At 40.0% G+C, this 23,981-nt stretch overlaps 1 protein-coding gene across 1 annotated transcript in view; it reads left to right on the forward strand.

Moving 5' to 3' along the window:
• The window catches only part of LOC124302505 (maltase 1-like), a 155,501-nt gene that overhangs the window by 106,847 nt on the left and 24,673 nt on the right, over positions 1-23,981 (forward strand). The window contains exons 5-6 of the mRNA XM_046758747.1: positions 5,632-5,834; positions 5,934-6,129. Coding sequence (XP_046614703.1) covers positions 5,632-5,834; positions 5,934-6,129 — 399 coding nt within the window. The remainder of the gene's footprint in view (positions 1-5,631; positions 5,835-5,933; positions 6,130-23,981) is intronic.

The raw sequence follows: 23,981 nt of genomic DNA on the forward strand, positions 1-23,981 counted from the left end.
AACTCGCCATACCCTTTCGGACATGTCCCCATAAGTAATTAACTTGTGTGGATCAAGGGAAGGTTGGGTCAGTTATTGAGTCACCACTATTCTGTGTTTACAGCCGTCTAAAGACGTTTAAGGGGAGATATAAACCTACATGGTCGAAAAAATCAATTCTTTTTTTTTTTGCATTTTCTTGAAGTTTGAGGTCTCTAGAATATCTGGTGAAAACGATAAGTTAATATTTTGATAAATCAGCTAGTTACAGTTGAGAAAGTGAAACGGGTTTTGCGGCGCCGCGCGCCGAGCCGACAGGCAGGTAGCGGCAAGTAACCCTTAATTCGAAGACCCTTCGTGTCTAGACCTGTTTTATGATTCTATTGTGTAAAAACACATTAATTGGGCATGCTTGGCTCCAGGTACATCGGAAATACCATGTGACTGTTAGTCATTACCAGAAATAGATACGTTTCGTCAGTAGCTTGCCGTTCGTGCAACTGTGCGGTACAGTGAATTTTTGTTAGCGAATAAATATTCAGAGAAAAATGAATATAAAAAATAAAGGTTCACGAGAAGCTCATCGATCCGGATCTTTTCGCAAAAATCGAAGTGAAAGGAAAATACCACCCAAAAATCGATATTGTGCCAAAAAACTTTCCGACGAAAATATTAGTTCCAGTGCCAAAAAATTGAAGACCGATCGTGAGACATCCGCACCAGAAGATCCAAACACCGGATATCGAATTTTTAATTTTCGGACTGTGTTTTCTGCCTTATCGGAATGTGTAAAATGCAGAAAGTGTGATAGCGATGTTCGATTCTCTATAGAAAGCACTCGCGGACTCGGTTTCAAAATTGTAGTCTCGTGTTCATCATTCAAACCGACTTTCATTCCCTCGTGCCCGTATATCAACACAGCTTACGAAATAAATACAAGGTTTTTTTTTGTTATGCGTTTATTGGGGATTGGTTTGCGTGGAGCTATAAAATTTTGTAGACTCATGGATTCACCGCCTCCGCTTCAACAAACGGCGTATAATATGATAATTGATAACATTCATTCTGCTGCTTCATGTATTGTTCAATTGATGTTAAAACAAGCTGTAAAACAAGAACAACAGGAAATAACACGAGAAAATTCGAGTGCTCATGTAACAAAACTAACCGTTTCAGGAGATGGTACGTGGCGAAAACGTGGTTTCACCTCATTATATGGAGTTGCGGTTTTCCTTGGTCAGTTTACAGGAAAAGTCGTTGATATTCTTGTAAAATCTTTTTATTGTGCTGAATGTAACTATTGGAATAAACACAAAAATACCGAGCAATACGAGGAATGGAAATATAATCACGATGAAAATTGTCAGGCCAATCATGAAGGATCGTCAGGCAAAATGGAAGTAGACGCCATGAAAGAATTATTTTCCAGATCTGTCGAAAAGCATGGAGTTATGTACACTAATTATGTAGGGGATGGCGACTCTATGACGTACACGGGAATATTAAACGCAAAACTGTATGGTGATGAGATTGAAATTGTAAAAAAACCAATGCGTGGGACACGTTCAAAAGCGAATGGGAACCCGTCTTCGCGGATGCAGGAAAAACAATCCTGGAATCGGCGGCAAAAACAAATTGACGGCAAAGCTTACTAATAAACTGAGCATTTACTATGGTTCAGCTATTCGCAGAAACTGTAACTCGAAGGATGACATGAAAAAAGCAATATGGGCAACATTCTACTATTACGGCTCAACAGACAGCAAGCCTCAACATTATTTCTGTCCCGAAGGCCCCGAATCGTGGTGCAAGTGGCAACAAGCGAAAGTCAAAAAAGATCTGAAAATTTTCCGTCACGATTATTCTTCATTGCCAAAAATGGTGTTAGATGTCATCAAACCAATATACGACGACCTCAGCAAAGCCAAATTGTTAGAACGCTGTGTTGGCGGATACACCCAAAACAGCAATGAGAGCCTTAACCAACTCATTTGGAAGATAGCTCCCAAAACGATGAACAGCGGGGCCAAAATCGCTAACATTGCTGCATTTTTTGCAACATGCACGTTCAACAATGGTGTCACCTCATTATTGGAAGTTATGAACGTGTTAGGAATATCAGTTGGATCAGGAGCGCACTTGTACGCTGTGCGAAGAGACGAAACTCACATAGCGAAAGCCGAGCCGCAAGCGCAAGAACAAACAAAAGAAGGTCGACTACGGCGCCGACAACAAAATTCAGAAGCTATGAACATTCCGTCGACCGTAGAAGACCTACACTATGGGCTTGGTATTGATGATTCCATGTAAGTTGACAAATTTCATGATATATTCATTCTCAAATTTTCAAACGTGTTTTTCTCAAAACCACGTTTTTCAAATCGGTACCTAAAATTTCTCGAAAACCAATGAACCGACTGCCTTGAAGTTTTTTGTGGTTATTCTATACACCATTATCTAGTACTTGTGATAGGATTTTTTTTTCGTCACTTAGTATTTGTTTTATAGGCAAAATAATAACTAATTTTTGGCCAAAAAATCATTATTCATGTTCAAACGCCCACCGTTTTATCATAAATCGATATTTATAAAATCGGCTATGACAAGTACTAGATTAAATGTAGTATCTAATTTGATAATCTTTTTGGTTTTTTTGTTTTCAGATGATTTTTGAAGAAGCGCGAGTGGGTACCATATACGCAGATTTTGTTACGACGCTCGCAGGATCGTACAATATCCTTGTATATTTTTGATATTTTTAAATAAAGAAAATTAAACATATTTTTGAATGTATATACTAGAGTGGTATTTTTTTTAACTTTTTTTTTTTACCCATCTTCGAAAAAGTTAGTTTTGAGCCTCAAACAAAGCCTCGCGAAACCGGAGCACGGTGGCTTAATTCTAAAACGTGACGCAACCGGTTTGAATTTTTCACATTTGATTAACACAGGATGAGGGGGATGCAAACACTCTAACCGGGATATCTCGGAAACTATGCAAGTTACGGAGCCTTTTTCTTTTTCATTTTGTAGGTAATAAAATTTTCTATAAAAAAGGTCGATATTACTGTACAGCTAATATATCTATATACATATATATATGTGTGTGTGTGTAAGTTTGTGGCCTGATCATCCAAACTTATCCGCGGAAACAATAAACACGCCGAACGGGTTACGGAAAGGGGAACTAATAGTGAACACCGCGGAGCCCTCGCCTCGGGAGAGAAAGGCGTGGGTTACAGGCGCTGGGGACATCCACTAGCGTTATAGCGAATGCTCCGCAATATATATTGTTTATTGTAAATTGTTCATTGTCATTATTATTAACTAAGCCGGTATTCTCGTTCATCGAAACCGACATTGTTGTTGATTTAGGTAACTATAAGTGTTATAATTATTTATGTTATTATTTATGTAATTATTTGTGATCGGTGGTAATATAATGTTATAGTATCGTTTCTACATCAACCCAAGTCGTTGGGACTCCGGAATTATTATTTCCGCAACCCTCTCAAGTTATAAGAACCACGCTTATAGCTTAAAAGTAAACGCTTATATATATATATTAGCTGTGTAGTAGTATCGACCTTTTTTATAGAAAATTTTATAAAAAAAAGTTATAGGCCCTTTCACTACCAAAATCGCCTTTTTGCCGAACGGTAACAAGTATCTTTATTCATTTATTCGATTAACTTAACTTTGAACGTTCGTATCGACTACAAGATGAATATTTAGCTGTATAGTAGTATAGACTTTTTTTATAGAAAATTTTATTACCTACAAAATGAAAAAAAAACGGCTCCGTCACTTGCATAGTTTCCGAGATATCCCGGTTAGAATGTTTGCATAGCCCTCATCCTGTGTTAATTAAATGGGAAAAATTCAAACCGGATGCGTCACCTTTTAGAATAAAGCCACCGTGCTCCGGTTTCACGAGGCTTTGTTTGAGGCTCAAAACTAACTTTTTCGAAGGTAGGTAAGAAAAAAAAAAGCTAAAACAAAACCACCCTAGTATATACTTTTAGATACTTAAAACCCCAATCCGAAATTTGAAATAGTTTTTCTTGAAAAAATTCACAAAAATGACCTTTTTTTCGGCTCCTAGGTGTATATCTTATCTTAATAGAAATACTCGCATTCACGCAGAGGTAAAAAAAACTGTAAAAAACCATGCTCAGATGTAGCTGGACTAATTGTAAATTCAAATCTCAGCTTGCCCATTCGACGTCAGAAAGTCACGACCTGTCTTACATTTTTCGCGGGCTGCCGTTCAGGTGCTGCTTGACGTGCTAGGAATTTGAAAACAAATCGCCCCGTTCCGCAGTCTCGCATGAAACTATGATGCCTCTCTTGTCGGTTACCCTTCACGAAATTTTATTACCGTTTTGTGCTAGTATACCCGTACTACACAGTGTAGAACCTGTGCAGTCAATTCGCATTTCTATTTAACGGTCTCCTCACCTGCACTAAAGTGAAGACTAATTCTAGTATAATTGATACATCCAATGCTTTTTGTAAAACTGGTTTTCAGAGCCAGTGCCGTGCCTAGGGGTGGGGTAAAGGAGTAGCCGCCCCAGGCACCGTGCCGCGAAGATGGTATTTGGGTGAATTTTTTTTTTCAGAAAATCATAAAATTTAGCATCTATAATAAACTTTGAAAATACATTAACAATAAAATACATTTTGAAGTTGGAATTGATCGATTTTTATGAAATTGTGAAATGTTATAAATTATATACAATGAAATGAAGCAGTACTGTAATATGAGTCACTTACTTGGTGTGGGGTGGTTCACACCCTAAATTTCTACAACAGGTGAGACTTGATAGTCAATTCTGAAACGTTATTCCGAATTTTTTTTCAACTGGTTAATTATTCATAAATGTTGAGTGATTTTGAACAGGGCCTTTTTCAAAATTCCCGATTTTTTTTTTTCAAAGTATGCTAAGATTGGGTCTAAGATATGCCAATTGAAAAAAAAAATTTCAAGTACATTTTATGCTGTTGAAAATTCCCTGGAATTTTCGATACTTCTATTTTTCGCTTAGAACATTTCTAGACCGGTTTCATTATGAAGTTGATGAAAAAAAAATTAAATGTACCAAAAAAAAATAGAACAAAATCGCTCCACATTGGAACTCGTCTAGAAATATTCTATGTGAGAAATGGAAGTTTTGAGCGTTTTTCGGTAAATTTCAAACCGTTTAAACAATCTTCTAGTCGATCAATGAAATAAAAAGTGCTGAAGAAAAAATAAAAAAAAAAAAGACAATCGGCACATCATGGGCGCGGTTTTGAAATATTTGGAAAAGAAAATACAGTTTTAGACAATTTTTTGAAGGTCTTTGTCAAAATCACTCTAAATATATATAAAAAATCAACCAGTCGAATAAAAAATCTAAAGGAATAGAGGTTCGTGTTTCAGAGTAGAGACAATTGCTGTAAAAATTCAATATGGTGAGGGTCAGACGCTAGTTGCGTCCACGTGGAATTCCTGATATATACGTATATTTGTATGGAAAAAGGCGGTTTTCGTCAGCCTGCCCCAGGCACCCCAAGAGCTAGGCACGGCGCTGTTGAGAGCTATGAGTTTTCAAGTAATTTGAAACATATCTCAACTGGCAAGTTTAAATGATGAAATTTTGTGTTACAGGACATTCTTGATTTCTGGTTAGATAAAGGAGTAGATGGTTTCTACATAAATGGGGTCCCTTACTTGTTCGAGGACGAAGATCTGACTGATAATCCCATAGGTTCTTTAATCTATACCTTTGGTCTTGCTGATAACGTCGGCCTGCTCTCTAAATTCCGAGAACGCATAGATACGTGGGTGTTACGTAACGACAACATCACAAAGCACGTGACACATTTTCCCGTTTTCATTAATATTATATTTTTTATTTTACTGAAAATATGTCTCTTCAAATCTGACATTTTACTTTTTTGCACTACTAGATTCGTGGTAGCGGAAGGTTTTGAAAACGTTGAAAACCTAATGGCGTATTATGGCAATGATACAAATAAAGGTATTGCGCCAGTCAACATTGAGTTTATTCAAATCCTGACCAGTACTAGCAACGCCTCTTATATCAAGAGTACGATTGATGAATGGATATCGGCACTTCCATCAAACCAAACCTCTAACTGGAAGGTAACATAATTAGCAAACTATTTTTGTGGATTTATAGAGACAGATTGCGCAGTCTGTGCACCGAGCCGTGTGAGAAAGAGAGAAAAAGAGAGGGAGAGGGAGAGGGAGAGGAAGAGGGAGAGGGAGAGGGAGAGGGAGAAGAAGAGGGAGAGGGAGAGGGAGAGGGAGAGGGAGAGGGAGAAGAAGAGGGAGAGGGAGAGGGAGAGGGAGAGGGAGAGGGAGAGGGAGAGAGAGAGAGAGAGAGAGAGAGAGAGAGAGAGAGAGAGAGAGAGAGAGAGAGAGAGAGAGAGAGAGAGAGAGAGAGAGAGAGAGAGAGAGAGAGAGAGAGAGAGAGAGAGAGAGAGAGAGAGAGAGAGAGAGAGAGAGAGAGAGAGAGAGAGAGAGAGAGAGAGAGAGAGAGAGAGAGAGAGAGAGAGAGAGAGAGAGAGAGAGAGAGAGAGAGAGAGAGAGAGAGGAGAGAGAGAGAGAGAGAGAGAGAGAGAACTAATAGCTACTGCAGAAAAGGGGCTTAACATCTTTGCTACGCGCGTGACTTATTACCCTTTCTCACGCTTGAGCCTATCGAACAGGTAATTGTACAAATGCTGCTTAAAACTGGTTTGCTGGTACTCTGACACAGTCCTGAAGCTTATTCCACATTTCAGCGCTTCCGATACAAAAGGAGTCTCTTAAATAATTAAGACTAGCCTTAGGAATAAGATCAAGACACGAGCCGCGCTTCATACCAGGCCGATCAGGGGCCCTGATCTTAGACCTACTCACGAGATAGGATAGTAGGCCCACCCGTAAGTCCGACGCGAGGAGAGAGAAAGTTAGATACTCTATCCTATAAACGTAGGGCAGGAGGTTCAGCTTCATGTACGAAATGGAAATGTGATTGCTTTTACGGACGCCCATCACAAACCGTATGGCAGCGTTCATACTTCTACCGAGCTTCGTTACAATATAATCCTGCACTGTAGTCAAAATAAGGCAGTATGAATGCTTTAACCAGAGTGAGCTTACACGAAAGCGTTAAGGACCGCCGGCATCGGCAAACACGATAGAGGGAAGCTGTACACTTTTTTGTGATTGTCCTGCATTCAGTTCTAAAACTTAACGTCGAGTCAAGTGTAACATCCAGGATCTTCAACGTTTCAGTGACATGCACAAGAGTGTTGTTCAGGAAGATGTCAGGTGCAATGTCGGAGGAAAGCCTTTTGATGAGGCTGCCCGAGCCAAACTAGATTGCATCGGTTTGGGAGGGGGGGCGGGGCATAAAACGGGGTGAGGGATAAATGAAGCAGTAAATACAGATAAAATACATTAATAAGAAAATAACAAAAAAACTTGGAACATAAATAGATTAATAATTGAATGAATATACTGATGCATAGATGGGTTAATGGATGGATAGATGGACGCAAATAAATAAAAAAAAGTGAACATAGAAAGAGAATAGATAAAAGTAACAATAAGATCAGTTAAGGCAGAGGAAAATGATTGAACTGAATGTGAACAGGAGTACAATTTAACAATATCATCAACAAAAATTGAAACTCAAGTTAAAAAGAATATAAAGATATTATGAAAATTGACAAAATTAAATAAGGTGAAACAAAAATGAGCAATAAATAAAAATAAAATTAATAAACACATAAACAAAAGAACAAGTTGGAAAATAAATGGAGAAGTGAAAAATTAAATAGACAAAACCAAGTCGAGAGAGAAAAAAGTAGGTCAAAGTAACAATAAGATCAATTAAGTAAATAAATAAACGAACGTAACCAGGGCCAAAATCATCTCTTGAGATAGCAGAGGGAACGCATAAAGTAGGAGCAATAAATACGATAAATATAATAACATGAAGGTATACAACTACTGTAGAAAATTAAATCTTTGCTGTTCTAGATTTAAGTAATACGTGAAAAGCTTCGCGTTGAATGTCAAGTTGAACCTGTCATTGTCAACAATACCCGATGAAAGCGAATTCCATAAGTAGCAGGTTGTAACTATAAAGTGAAACGTATATAATTTTTGAACTACTGGTAAATTCGAAAAATTAACGACGGAGCCAGGTTGTAACTATAAAGGACTTTTGAAAACTAAAACAGTACGGCAAAGAAGAATCCAAAGCCTAACAGTAGTCCCCAGATTAGCAATAATACGTTGCGACCGCACCTCAGCTGGTTGAAACATATCATCCAGATACGATATGGTCTACCAGAGCGTAAAATAGTAAAAAGATAAAAGCCGGTTAAGAATAACATCCTATTTCGCTGATTTAGCCAACCTACCTTAAGACGATATCCTGTAACGTGCTCATTCCTCGTAACACCTGAGACAAATCTAATACAGGTGTTAATAAGTCGTTGAAGCCTAATATCGAGTACACCGGTTAGGTTATTACAGACTACTGAACAATAGTCGTGGTGAGGAAATATGAGAGTTGTTATCAACCACAAGAATTCAATATAAAAAAGCTCATAGCCTGATAGACAGGGGGTACCAGATTGCCCTTTGGCTAGAACTTTGGCGATATCGTCAGCAACACAAAGGTTTAACCAGGTATGTGAGTGCGTAGTGTAATGAGTCGCACCATACGGGAGAACATGAAGGCCATCAGAATGAAAAATACTCAAGAGTTGACGGGAGTCAAACGAGTCAGAGTTAAGGTGAGCGTTTAAATCTCCTACAATGAAAAGATTCTTGTACGCCTGAGCTAGTTTCATAGAAGCATCCTCAAACTCTGATGAAAAAATAAATTTTTGGGGGCCGATAGATGACCGCAAAGCTAAGTTCAGAAGCTTTCGGTACGATAATCTCCAGAATTAGATATTCAGGCTTATGGCAATAGAGATTAGGCGTGGGTAAAATTAACCGCGCACTTACACTTTTAATCACATATACCACAACCTTACCTCCGGCCTTTCCAAATCTATTATTCCGAAAAGGATATAATCTTGAATTCCAACAACTTCATCAGGAACACCATCATGAAGGAAATATTCAGAGACTGCTACAGCATGGTAAAATTGTCAGAAAAGTAACAGAGAAATTCATCAAAATGTGGAACAAGCGATTGAACATTCGCATGACAGATCGTTAAGCAGTCAGAGTCTCGAACAAATGCATTGAGTCAAGTAGCTAGAGTAACAGATAGCGTTCTTGATACTGACAGCAAGAAACCAACAACGCTAGGCGCAGATGTGGGCTCCAATGCTGAGGCAGGACTGCAACTCTGATTATACAAATCTCGATTCAGTTGCGCGCGTCACAAAGGAGCAAGGAGCTGAGTATCAGACAGATCCACAAGAGTACGTATACGCAATGGCCTCGCTCCTTTACTCTCCTTAATATACATATACAGTACCCCTCCCGGCCGCCCCAAACATATTTAAAGCGATGTTGGCAAGCATTCAGTCAAGCCTGATAGCATGCTCTTAACCACCTCAGCGCGTTCTTCAAGAGTTTGATAGCGGGCACCCAACGCAGCATTAGAACGCGTCCGCTCGTCAATCTTTGATAGCAGCTGCAATGTAACTAAAGCAACACCATCAAGCTTTTGTACAGAGTAAGCAAGCATCTTTTCAACATCGTTGAAATCCTCAAGTCTTTCGAGGATACTTTTTCCGCTTCTAAAATTGAATGGTATTTATTAGCTAGTGAGACAATTGAAACAGGCGGACCGCCAAAAACACGTTCTCTACCCAGTCCTTGATGTACACCGAAACCGGACAGATTGGTAACTGAGGTAGCTGAAGTACCTGACTCCTACATAGCCTGCCCTGGTGAACAAGGGCTGCCAACAGTACACGTAAACTGAAATGCACCGGGTGTAAGTTCTGATCAAAAACCCAGATGCTTTTTTAACATAGTTCGTACAAAAAACTTTGCACAAACACCCTGACAGCCAATGTTTGATTCCAACAGAAAGCCGCTGCCAAGACCACAACGTTACGTAATAGTAAAATGAGTATAGGTAGATATTTAGGCGAGTTGGATATTATTAGAGCAGCTGAGGTAATAACAATATGAACACCATCACACCAACAGTACTATGTTTATACGTAATGTGCCAACAAACAAAAAAAAGACTAGCTCACATGACCATCATAAATGGCAAACGCTCTAGCGGCCAAAAACTCAACTGAGTCACTTAAAGCATTTGGCAGTTACAGAATAGCATCTCAAAATAATAATTGAAACACACACATCAGAGCTATTAGGAATAAACTGTGGTCAAAGCAGCAAAAGGTACAATGATACTCCGAAGAGAACTCCTTACAGGACAAAACCTAATAAAAGCGTCAAAAAACACACGATAACCTCGCACCTGGGGTGAACACAACCACTCTCACATGGAGAAAGAGAGAGAGAGAGTTCAGAGTTCAGAGTTTATTTAATAAAAGCTAAGAATCCAGGAGTCTCAGGACTAAAGTTCCCGTATAGCCTACGCTTTATACGAAAAATATACATCAAGGTGATTATTTACATATGCTAGTAGATATATTCTACACTTATTATATTGCGTTGTACAAAGGCATAAGATGAATAGTATTAATAATAGTACTGAAAGTAATTTAATTAATAACATATAAGGAAAACAAAACAGAAATAGAAAAACAAGAAGAAGAGTAACAAAAAAGAAATGAATGATAGTTGACCTGTAAGGGGGTTTGATATCTTTGTTACGCATATGACTTATTAACCTTTTTCACGCTCGAGCTTATCGAACAGGTGCTCGTACAGATGCTGCTTAAAGCAAGGTCGCTGGTACAATTTTCTGACGCAGACCGCAAACAGATATGAAAAACGAGTCTCTTAAATAATTAAGACTTGCTTTAGGAATTAAGAGATCAAGAAACGGGGCGCGCTTCGTACCAGGCCGATCTTGGGATCTGAACTTGGACCTATATATCACGAGATAGGATGGTTCGCCAATACGTGAAATGGACGCGAGTAAAGAGAGAGTTAGATACTCTATCCTATAAGCGTATGTCAGCATTCATACTTCTACCGAGCTTCGTTACAAGCTCCTCTGAAAGTCAACCATATAGTCCTAAACGTAGTCAAAATAAGACAGTATGAGTGCTCTAACCAGAGTGAGCTCACACGAAAGCATTAAGGACTGCCCAGGCTGCGCGAATCCATAATTAAGTCCACGTTGAGTCAAATGACAGTGCCATACGGGGTGTCATCTAACAATTTCAAGCATCAACTGTCAGGTGATTTTCGCATCAGGTATTGCTTCACGCAACTACGATGATGAAATATCCAGCATTCATTACAAACACTCGAATCGTAAACAATTCCAAGCTGACAACTCATACACTTTGTTACTGCCATAATATTTTCAATAGACGTCATAGAGATGAAGCAAGAGATCACAGCAGTCAGGCAGCATACACAGGGAAGCTCATAGGTAGTAGGAGCATCATGGGATTATAGTAGGCCATCTATTATTCTCACACACAATATCCACTCACACTATGAGTCAGAGCTAAGCCGTAATTGAAGTAGCACTTAAACGTATTGTAACGTTCTTTGACGTTACGGAAATAAATATGGATCCGCGAGTTTAATTATCAAGTCAAGTCAAAAGAGCGTGAATAAAATGTTGTAAAAAAGCTTCAGTTGCGTAATATGTGTTTCTCGTTTAAAGTCTGAAACAAGACTGTTTTTACAATAATGTTGGTTGACGCAGCAACCTTATTCTTTTGAAAGACATAAGAGGTTTATATACGTCTTTTATCTATGATAACTACTAGATCATTAAACAGGGGGCTAAACGGGTGATTTCACCCTTTGTAACAGTACGTTTAAAGCTAGAACGGTTGAAACAGGAAACCAACAGAATACGAATACATACAAGCATGAAAACTCGTGACAGATAACACACGCGTAAATCTATCAAGATGCGTTGACGAATGGCGCAGTAATAGTCTTACAGTTTGCCGTGATGCCGAGAAGTGACGAAAGAATAATCGCAAGGAATATCCACACAGGGCAGTTAGTAACACAGAAATCAGGGCATATGAACATGCTCTACCCACTGTTATACTTTTAATAACAATTCAGTTACAGTTCAGATAAAATTTTATCAAAAACGCGGAGCCTCCCAGAACCCGTTAACTGTTAAGCATTACCATCCAGAGAAGGGGAGAGAGAGAGAAAGAGATAGGTAGATAGATAGATATGTGTGTTTATTATGCATTACACTAACAAGGCCTTGAGGCAAGCCGAAATACAAAAGAAGTGAATACATGGATACAAATATTATACATGCATAAGGTAGTAACAGAATGGTGTGATTAAATTGGTTCACAATTAGGGTACAGTAAAAGCGTATAGACTTGAACACTAAATGATTGCAATGTATGATTTTCATACGGGCCTAGTCCACTGGGAAATGCATTTCAACATAACAAGGAAATTCAAATGAAAATGACTTAATATGTAACAAAGAATGCTATAAATGGATAATACACAGAATAATAATAAGAATAAGAACAATGTGGATAAAATAAGAACAGTTTACATGAAAGTTGTAATTATAACCTGGATCTGATTCCCGTGTGGGAGCTAGCCTCCGCTGTTAAAAGATAATCAAAAAACTATCAATATACGGGGAATTTTTTATAGATAACGGCAGACTATTCCAGAAATAAACCGCGGATACGGGCAAAAAGAGTTTTGATATACAGCCGTTCTGGCAGGAGAAACGACTAGTGGTGGGCCCCGATCTGCAGAACCTAGAAGACGGAGGTCACTTCAGGGCATACTTACCGCAAATACGAGGGCGAGGACGTTGCAATAAGTTGATATAAGACTGAGCCGAGAAAGTATAGCCGACGATCAACAACTGACAGCTGCCGTAATCTAGTTTGATAAGATGTAATATGCACATCCCTTCTCAAGTTGAAAACGAATCTGACTGCGCAATTGACTAGTCGCTGAAGTTTGAGATTCAAATAACTTGTGGTATCGTGGTATGCTAAGCTGTAGTAGTCAATATGAGGTAAAATTAATTCTCGGACAATCATGGCTTTCACACGAAGCGAAGGAACATCGCTGCGATGCTTGCGCCTGGGCAGTGTTGCATAAATTTTCTTAGCCACTTGTACCACATGCCGATTCCACGTAAGATCGGATGCTGTGTGGACCTCTAAATTACGAACCTAGTCAACATAGCGTACAGGCTGTTGATTAATGAGAATGGGTAGAAGATTTTGGCGCTTTAGTTGCTCAGTGTACAGAAAACTTGCCAAGACTATTGCTATAGTCCTTCCAACATTTAATTTCAGGTCATTTCTCAAGACCCAATCAGCAACGACCTGAGCGTCACAATTAGTTTTAGCAATTGCCTGAAGGATACCGCTGGGTGGGGCATGCAGATATATTTGCAAGTCTGCTGCGAAAAGAACATGTCCGGCGTGCCTCAATCCCGAGCCAATGTCATTGACGAATATGAGAAAAAGTAGGGGTCCGAGAACAGAGCCTTGAGGCACTCCAGACAAGTTGGTTAGGAAATTGGAGGGCTCACCTGAAACACCTTTCATTGCCTGCGTTCTACCAGTTAAGCACGAGTGGAACCATGTGATCGCATTGTTTGAAAAACCATAACCTTTGAGCTTGGACAGGAGTAACCTATGGTGTATATTATCGAATGCCTTACTGAAATCGAAAAGCAATAGAATAGTAATGCACCTGTTATTAATGGTTTTTCTGACATCATCGGGCACTTCAAGCACAGTTGTCCGCGTATGATGCTTGCGGAGGCCAGCCTGAGCTGGGTCCGAGATATTGGCATTCTCAAGGTAGTCGGTGACTTGGATCGATACCACTCTTTCAAAGACTTTGGCAAGATGACAGAAATTAGCTATTGGGAAAGTATCAGATTCAATGGTGGATAGATAGGAATTGCTGAGTGGGACAACGTACGCGGTTTTCCACATAGTCGGAAAGGAGCTGGCTTGTAAAGAGGTGTTGAAGAGGGCAGTGATAGGTGGTGACAATTCAGGTAACAATTCCCTGATGTAGACGAGTTTGATACAATCAGGGCTTTTCCCACGCGCCTGCACCAATTGAGATAAAGAGATGAAAGTACCTTGGAAACTTGATTGAGAAGAGGAATTGAGAATCAACGTTAGACTGTTGGACTTCTAGAATGTGAGACGGTTCAGCTAAGGAGCAGCTGGGATGAGTACTTGCCACTGAAGAATAATACCGATTGAGCTGGTCAACAGAGAAATGATGGAGCGGAGGCGTTAATTTACTCTCGTCACCAAAAAGGCGTTTGAGTTCAGCCCAGATACTGAAAGGGTTTAAAAGATTAGTTAAACAGTCCTCAATGGATGCATTTTTGGCACCATTTATTTCGGACTTTATAGCACTACGTAAGGCCCGATAGTGGAAAAAACACACTGGAATTTAAGCGTTTTGCCGACGCATACAAGTTATTTCGAGCCCAAATACGGGATTTGATTTCAGGCGTAAACCAACCAATGGGTGGCTTACCAATTTGCCTTGTGACTAATGGTGCCTGTGTCTTCAGCTGATCATGACCTGCAATGAAGGGCACTGAAGATTTGGCGCGAAACCGCAGACTGTCAGCAGAGTCAATGATTGCTACATCAAGCCACGTATCGGAATGAACGGTATGATGAGTATTGCCATGCGGAATGAGAAAAAGCGATTGCATTAATATAAGCTCCCGGAGGTAATTTGTCTCAAAACTATGTGTATTTATATTACAATTTAGGTCACCTGTTATAATTACATTTTTATAATCATGAGAGTGGCTTGTAAGTTTATTCAAAAAATTATCTAGCAAGATACCTTTTGCTCAGCGATAGATCGTGAAGAATAGAATTTTTCTACGCTGCGATTTAACTTCGACTATAAGAAATTTGAGGGAGTTAGAAAATAAGACGGGGATGGACTCCAGAATCTTACAGCTTAATGATTCATGAATGTATATTCCAACGCTTCCTCCAGTTTTCCAAATCTATCATTTTGCAGAAACCAATATCCACTGACAGCAATAGCTTCGTAGGGAATTTTAGCATTTTACCATGCCTCGGTAATTGCTATGATATGAAAAAAATGTATTGGCAAAAAATAGTCTTAGCTGGTTTATATGCCCTAAGAATGAGTTTAAATTGAAACTAGCTATTCCGAGGACATGTTGAGCAGAACTTGTAGAGTTGATGGATACATCGGCGGCCGCAATACTTGGGATAGCTGTCGGTAGTAAGGCTGCAGGTGTTAGAAGGCTCAGATCCACTTCAGATTGAATTATTAAAGGTTTTGATGCCGTATCACGCTGAGCTACGATAGAGCTATTATGGACCCAGACATAACTGAACCCACACTCCCTGGCCCGCGCTCGCGCTTTAGCTAGCAGTTTGTTTAGTTCTGCGGATAGGCGTTCGTTAGCAAAAATTGGAGTACGAGGATGCTCCGCAGCGAGCCCAAGCTCGTCCGCGTAAATGTGGCCCCGGGTATGTTTAACGGATAGAATGCGATTTCGGCAGTTAACCGATTGCAGTCGCACGAATATCAGGGGCGGTTTGTTCGTAGCTCTGGTGCTTCTCATGCGATTAATTTCAGCGACCTCCGAGTTCTGGACTGTGACCAATAGTAGATCCATAATAGTACGGTATATGGCAGGTAGCTCTTCATTTGCCAATTTGGGAACATCCACTAGTACCAAATTACGACTCAAAGCAGTTCGTTCCAACGCCTTGACCTTATCTTCGAGCAGGGATAGCTCAGCGGCTTGAGCGTCTCGAGCCTCGGCGAGCTCATCAGCCCTTGCCGAGAGCAGCTGATTCTGGGTAAAAAGAGCGTCAACCTTGGCGGTGAGTTCAGCTAGGAGTTCCATCGTTGATCGAGGCAGCGTGTTAAACAAAGCATAGAGAGCATCGACCGTGGCTGGCAAAGTCAGAAGCCCATCGATTTGACGGTTCAATTGAGTCGAGCTAGCTTGAATCGCTGCAAGAATGGTGTCCATGCTGAACGATGGAGCGGGCAGCACTGGCTGTGCTGTTGTCTTGAAAGTTACCTACATCAGATCCACAGGACAGTAAAGCATTGAAAGCAGAGGTAGTTCTAGCTGGAGCAGAGATAGTAGCATCGGTAGGAATAGCAGTCATAATCGAGGGAGCAGCAGTAGCAGAAGCGGTGGGAACGAGGAGCAAGATGGGGTTTGTAGCGATGGGAGGGAAAGAAGACTCATTGTCAGCAGAGGTAGCAGCCATGTTGGTATCGGTAGCAGCAGCTACCATAGCGGCGACAGGGACTGCGAGAGTAGAAGTGGCTGTACAGTACTTGCACCTTACAGCAGACCTATCGTTTGACTTGAGTACCTTGCTCATCTGAGCGCAGTTGAGGCGAAAATTGCAGGCACATTTATAACAATAGATGGGAGCCTTCACTTCTCTTATGCATCCCTTGCATAATCTGGTGATCGGCAACAGTTGGATTTTAGCATGTCGTCTGATATATTTGTGGATGTATCGATAGGTCAAAGGCAGAGTAGCTCAGCTGAGCTCGGATTCAGTCGAGCGGAAAAGGGTACAGGTGCCAAACACACGGATTAGAGAGAGAGCGGAAAGACGCGCACGAACAGTTATTTTAACAGACCGATAACAGGGATTTATAAGTGCGAGGGTTCAAAGTCCACAATAATACTGGTGAAACCACGAGGATACTGTTGAGATACGCAAACGAGCAGTGCAGTGACAACCTAACGATTTGCCGTATTGCCGAACGAACAAGAAAATTTTGAAAAGAAACTCGCAAGCAACATTAACACAGAGCGGGCTAAAATACAGACCTTCGGACACAAAGAAAAAACGGCATCCTTTATCCACTGGTCCACTTCTGATAATACATTCGGTGAGCAATTAAGCAAGCAGGTAGTTACAACACAGAGCCTCCCAGAACACGTCGACTCGTCGAGAACACGTCAGAGAGAGAGAGAGAGAGAGAGAGAGAGAGAGAGAATTAAAAAAAAAATTATACACACATATAATAGTATGACGGTTGGTGAACAATACCAAAATAATATAATATAAAATAATACAAAAATAAAAATAGACACAAACCGAATGAAAAGCGTACATACAGAGAGAGCTGTCACATTCTGCGCGCTTAATACATCATACAACATTCATCATACATCATACAGCATACATCATACAATACATCTGCCGATTTCAATAATTTCACAAACATCACCCTCGTCGCACACGCTCAGCCTCTTCCGCTCGCAGATATTCTAGCAGGCCAATACGAAACACCGGCAAAGTGAACGCTGATGTAATTGACGGAGGCAAAGAATTCCAAAAGTTAACGCCAACATACGCAAAAGACTTTTGATACGTCACCGTACGAGCCGACGCGACGGTAGGACAAAAGTGTCAGTTCGCAACGGGTCACGACGACGTGATGGATACTGACTTGGCTGAAAGCGGTCGAATAGGCCAGGAATCCCTTCATGTGTGCCCTTATAGAAAATGCAACCAATAATGTGCAATCGGCGATCGCGCATGGTGAGCCAGCTGAGCCTTCGTCGAAAGTCAGATATGTGCACAAACCGCGTTTGACGAAAAACATAGCGCACACAATTTTTGAGCGCAACAGAAATTTTCCTATCTAGGCCTTCAGAGAGGTAAGTGAATGCTCGTGCACAGTAGTCACTTATCGGTAGGAGAAGAGACGCGACCAGGCGCCTCTTTAGCGCAACATCCACGTCATAGGTTGTCATCCTTAACCGATATAGAGTAGACGCGCTACGTTTACACACTTCAGTAATGTGTTCCATCCATGACAGTGTTCTATCTATTATAACCCCAAGATACGTAAAACTAGTTACAAATTCAATAGGATGACCCCCCACACTGAGAGGAGGGAGCTGCGTTGCACAGACCGCGTTTACATATTTAGAGCTGCCAGTAACCATGGCTTTAGTTTTATCAACATTCAGTCTAAGACGGTTTCCTACACTACACAACTAGATACTTTCAATATCAGCATTAAGGCTTAAGGGCGTTGCCTAGCTAGAAAGCGCGGGCTACTCCGCTTCCCGCGTTAACCGTGGCGAGAGAGAGGGTAAAGAAACAAGTGAGACGGAGCAGCCGAGCTGTCGCCGGAGTGGGGCGGGTGACGCGGCTAGCCTCCACCACCCCTCACGGGCAATTCGGTCTCAAATACTTTTAAACAGCCCAGTGTATCGCGCTCGGCACGACGCAGCGCCTGATGAATAATAGAAAAAAAAAGTAGACTCCTTTCAGATTCCACTTGAAAAATTTACTAGTAATACAGAATTTAATAAGGAACCCGAAACTATTTTTTTTATAATTCGAAAACTTGTCATTAATGAGGTAAAAATCGTCAAACATTTGAATTGTTTATAAAAATTGGGATTTTCAATAATGTTCAACATTGCATTTTTTTTATGAAAGCTTATTCGTTCACCTTCCGAATGCACTGTAAATGATGTCTTTACGTCGAATAGAACCGGATATATCCGAGCTCCTTTTGGATCAAAATTGAATGATTGTCTTGTAACTTTCGAAAACAAACATAATTCGGACGAACACCAAAACGCGTGTCGATTCTTTTTACCTTTATTTCATGTGAAAAAAAGTATGAACAGATTGAAAAAATACGAGGTCATTTTTTGATTGACGTGACGTAGAATTCCTTATACGTATGTTGATATAGATATACATTCTTCATATTTCAACGAAAATTATATTCACCGGTGTCCGTATTTCTACGCAATGCGATCACGTGACTGGTAATAGTCTAATAGCCGGTATTCATAGTCAGGTTCGATTTGCAGGACTGTCTTGAGGCAGCTCAAAGCATAGCTTGATCGGCTGAGAGCTGTTCCTAATACAGTCTCGAAAATAATACGTAACTATTTACGAATACCGGCCAGACGTCGTCACAGGTCATTTTAAATTGAAAATGCAACGAATAGCTGTGAGCAAATTCATGATATAGCAAAGAAAATATCATCAATCTCCCAGGTCTCACCACGTGGAGGTCGCTATCAAACAGAGACCCGCCTAACCCGTCCCTACCTCCCAACCATGATCGGGTTTGCACCAAACAAATACAAAATGATGAAAAATAATATAAAATGGTAAAAGTAAAATTGAACTCGTTTAAACTTAATAAACATAATCACGAAATCTGTATGAGAAGGATCTCATAGAAATTAAATTGAAACAGTATAAGTGAAACATGACAGTAATCTTAATAAAGAAAATTGATATAACAAAGCATCGAGCATTGTATACATTATATGGCTAAATAAATTCTATAGAAAGCGCAAACTATGGAAAGTAGTACGGAAAGTAGAAAGTATTCCTGGAATGAATAATCAGATATATAATTATAACGATATGACTAGCAAATTTTTAGCACAGTAATACATATAACTAACTAAACATAAATCACAGAAATATTGCACGTAAGCTATATACAAAGCTATTATATTTATGTACATATGTACATATATTTAGATTACAGTGTTTTGTCGTCTGTCGGTCGTGAATTTACTGTTTCTTACGCGCGGCCTTATCTGGGCTTCGATGATTTGAGGGTGTTCACGGATCGAGCGTTGTCGGGCGCGTCTAGAATCTACGATTTCGGGTTACAAACAAAAGTAAAAGAAATCTGCTCATTTATTCTCCATTTTTTCGGTCCAGAATTTATCGTCACGTTTTATTTTATCAAAAATCAATCCCTTTGACGTCCAAACTATAAAATAGCACCACTTCCTATTCGTAATGTGTAGAAGACCTTGGACCTGATACATGTAATTATGAGAAAGCTCTAACTTGGCTTTTCCACCGATTATTTTTGTCTCAAATATCAATTCTGTATCCCAAAAATCTATCGAGCGAGCGCAGCGAGCGAGCATAATTTTTAAATGTTCAAGCGAAATCCCACAAAAAGTACTGATATCCCCAAAAAGCACCTCTGTTGCAAAAACCTTTCGCCAAGTATATTAATTTGACAGCCACCCACAAAACAGCCACCTACAAAACTGTCATCAAATCAGATACTGCTGCCAAGTATAATTTATTTAGAAGCTAATGATGATTTTGATATACTATAACGACAAAAAAAAAAATTGAAATCAAAATTGAAATTGAAAAAAAAAAATAATTTTTATTGAAAAAAAAAAAATTGGAGATAGTGGTAAAGGCGGGCTTTTTTAAAACAAGCACAAGAAAATACAAGTCGAGCTATATCAATGTTGTAACGGCAATATAAGCATGGGCCCGCCAGGACCACGTACTCCAATTGTTTTTTTTTTTTTATCAAAATTTATGTTTTTTTTTTTTTTAGAATTTCAATTTTGATTTCAATTTTTTTTTTTTTGTCATCATTAGTTATAGTATATCAAAATCATCATTAGTTTCTAAATAAATTATACTTGGCAGTAGTATCTGATTTGATGACAGTTTTGTAGGTGGCTGATTTGTAAGTAATGTGTGCATGTATGATTACCCCAGAATTACGTCAAGTTTATTTCTAAAAACAAAACGCGCGTATTTTAGTGGCCTAATACGTACGCGCCGTATTTACTTTGTATGGAAAATTCTGCCAGATACCTTGTAACTTTACCTTGGATACTTAGGTAGTCACAATAAGTGATAAGAATATTCCTTATGATCGACAAAGTGTAAACACTAATGCAAATTGCCGAATAGTGATTTCGATCATTTAACCTGAACACGTAACAAATTGATGACATATTTTAGCGACTAATGCAAACCGGGCTAGTACCACACGTCACAATGCATTCTAGTTTATATTTTCGTATGTATAAAAAAACTAGAGAATGAATGTATACTGCTATTATGAACAGCACTATCGGCTCTTGAAAGTACCTTCTTAAATTAAAGCCCTGCGATTGTTCGTACTCAAGTGATTGAATCTCGAAGTCAGAAAGGGTGCACCATCAATCATATAAATAATTCGATTTACCTCATTTTTTCCTGAAATTTAGCCAAAATCTTTATGCCGGGTCGTTTCTTCTTCTCCAAAGACACATTCCCTCTCTTCTTAGCCATCGCGGGAATAAATACTGATTCGAAATAATAAAAAACACTGTGGAAAAACACAAGCAAAAATAAAAGCGCGGAACACTATCCACGTGCCGAGCGACGAGGATTCGAAGGAGGGGAATTGTAGTGGGGGGTGTTGAGTCTACTCTCCTCGCCTGTAATTCGCATGGTCGCCCGCCAACGCAGTCGTGGCGCTAGCAGCCGCCCGCCTTTTGCGCGAAAAATTTGCTGTTTTATGCTTCGTGATTTTCCTTCTCATTTCCTCATTTTTGAATATACTTAGGTTCTTAGGGAGTCATTTTGAAGATAAAGAATAGATCTGTGTCGCCTTTTTCGCCGAATTGCGAAAAAAAATTCACTGTCCGCTGTGTTTCACTTCAAACATAACGTACTTTCAAGTACGTTTTACGCAAATCTGAAAGCGAAATCGAAAATTCGGCAAAAAAGGCGACACAGATCTATCCTTTACCTTCAAAATGACCCCCTAAGAACCTAATTATCTTCAAAAATGAGGAAATGAGAAGGAAAATCGTGAGTCTCTGTTTACGCGCGCTCTTCGAGGCATAGGCAACGCCCTTAAGGCAGCAGACATTGAGGAGCTCCGGGCGGATCAGTTAGCGCTCAGTTTTGAGAACAGTCGCAGGTGTGAGTCATTGTAAGGCTCGGGTTAGAGTCGACAAGTCGGAAGAAGGCTGTAAGCGTAACGGTTAGTAACAGAGAGAGAGAGAGAGAATGTAGAGAGGGAGAGGGAGAGGGAGAGGGAGAGGGAGAGGGAGAGGGAGAGGGAGAGGGAGAGGGAGAGGGAGAGGGAGAGGGAGAGGGAGTGGGAGAGGGAGAGGGAGAGGGAGAGGGAGAGGGAGAGGGAGAGGGAGAGGGGGAGAGAGAGAGAGAGAGAGAGAGAGAGAGAGAGAGAGAGAGAGAGAGAGAGAGAGAGAGAGCGAGCAGGCAAGATGTATGTATAGGTATATAAATATAGAAAGAATAATAAAGGCAAAGGGAAATACACGTGAAGTTGATTCGTTTGTTCGAGTCTCACTCTCTGTACTCGTGAATTACAAGATAGTTAAAGTACTGAAAGTACTAAAAGAACGCATTAACGAAATTTTTAATACGTGGTATTGAGGTTAGTACTGAAAACTTAGATACATTTAAGAGATATCAATTACATTATTTATTTGTTATGAACTGTGTGTTCTGTGACAATTTTTAGGAGTTATACATGAAATGACGTTTCAGAGGAGCAGTTCAGATTGTTTTAAGTAAGACAAAAGGTGAAATTTAAAAATATCAAGTGAGGGTGAAGAGGTTATTTGTTTGGGCAGGGAATTCCAAAAATACACTCGTGACAAGTGGAGCGACGAGTGGTAGGTAGTAGTTCGGTGAACAGGGATATGAAAATATTTAGATGCCTGGTTGAGTCTGATGGATGTACGTAAGTTTGGATTTTGATGAGGCAACAATCCCCAGATATATGATGGAGTGAATGAAAACTGAATTTTGAACATCTGAATTCATAAAAAGTAAAGTCGTCGGTTTGAGACGGACAGCCACCCTAGGCGATGACGATAGGGTGTGATATGGGTGTCACGTCGTGGGTTGAATATAAATCTGATGCACAAATTAATGAGTCGTTGTAGCTTGGTGTTTAGTTCATCTGAGATATCGATGTAGACGAGAGACAATGATCTACCACAGGAAAAATTGGTGTAGTATTTAGTTTGATTTTCAATTCTTCTGAAAGTGAATTACGATAGTATTCTAGTTTGAAAAGAGTTGAGTGTACTCTCTGGGAAACTTGGGCAGTGTGTTTGTTCCAAGACAAGTGTGTCATCAAAAATACACCAAGGCTTCTTGCATGGGTTACGAAGGGAAGCGAAGTACCGTTAACCACTATATCTGGAAGTTTTTCGATATTGAATTGTCTCGTGTAGGCATTGCTGCCAAATAAAAAGAATTTTGATTTGGTCAAGTTTAGAGATAATCTATTTTCTGTGGCGAAGTCGAAGATGACACCCACATCGTATCTGACTCTAGCCAAAGCCTCGTGGAGAGACTTTGAAGGGCATCGAAGATAGATTTGGGTGTCAACGGCGGAGACCATGTGCTTTGAATACCTTACATCGGTTCCTATGTCATTTATAAAAAAAGATAATAAAAGGGGACCTAGGACAGAGCCTTGAGGAAGTCCGCTCGTGACTGGAAGTCAGGTCGAACAACTTCCAGTCTCGTGGACAACGGACTGCGATCGACCGGTGAGATAAAAATGGATCCAAGCTGAAGCGGGGTCAGAAAAACCAATGTAACTTTTGAGCATGACTGGTAGGCGAGAGTGAGAGGTTGTATCGAAGGCCTTACTGAAATCAACGAGGACTAGCAAAGTGAGCTCGCCTTTGTCTATTCCCAGTCGTATGTCGTCGGTGATTTTTAAGAGGGCTGTTTGTGTGCTGAAGCCTTTACAATATCCTGACTGAAAAGGATCAAGGATATTATGTTGATTTATAAAATTTGTTATCTGGCTGTGAACGATTGATTCCATGATTTTAGAGACCTCAGAGAGATTTGATGTGGGTCGTGTATCCGATGGAGTCTTAGGTGTTTTGATTTTGAAGAGAGGACGTATGAAGGCTAGTTTTCAATTTTGCGGGAAGATTTTGGTAAAGAACGAAAGATTGAATAATGTGACGATGTAGGGAAGTATTACCTGAAGCACAGAGTGGATGCTGAAAAGTGAAACGTTATCTGGACCAGCTGTGAGGGAGTGTGAAGAATCAGTAG

Source organism: Neodiprion virginianus, chromosome 4 (genome assembly GCF_021901495.1).
Source record: "Neodiprion virginianus isolate iyNeoVirg1 chromosome 4, iyNeoVirg1.1, whole genome shotgun sequence".
Taxonomy (NCBI): Eukaryota; Metazoa; Arthropoda; class Insecta; order Hymenoptera; family Diprionidae; genus Neodiprion; species Neodiprion virginianus.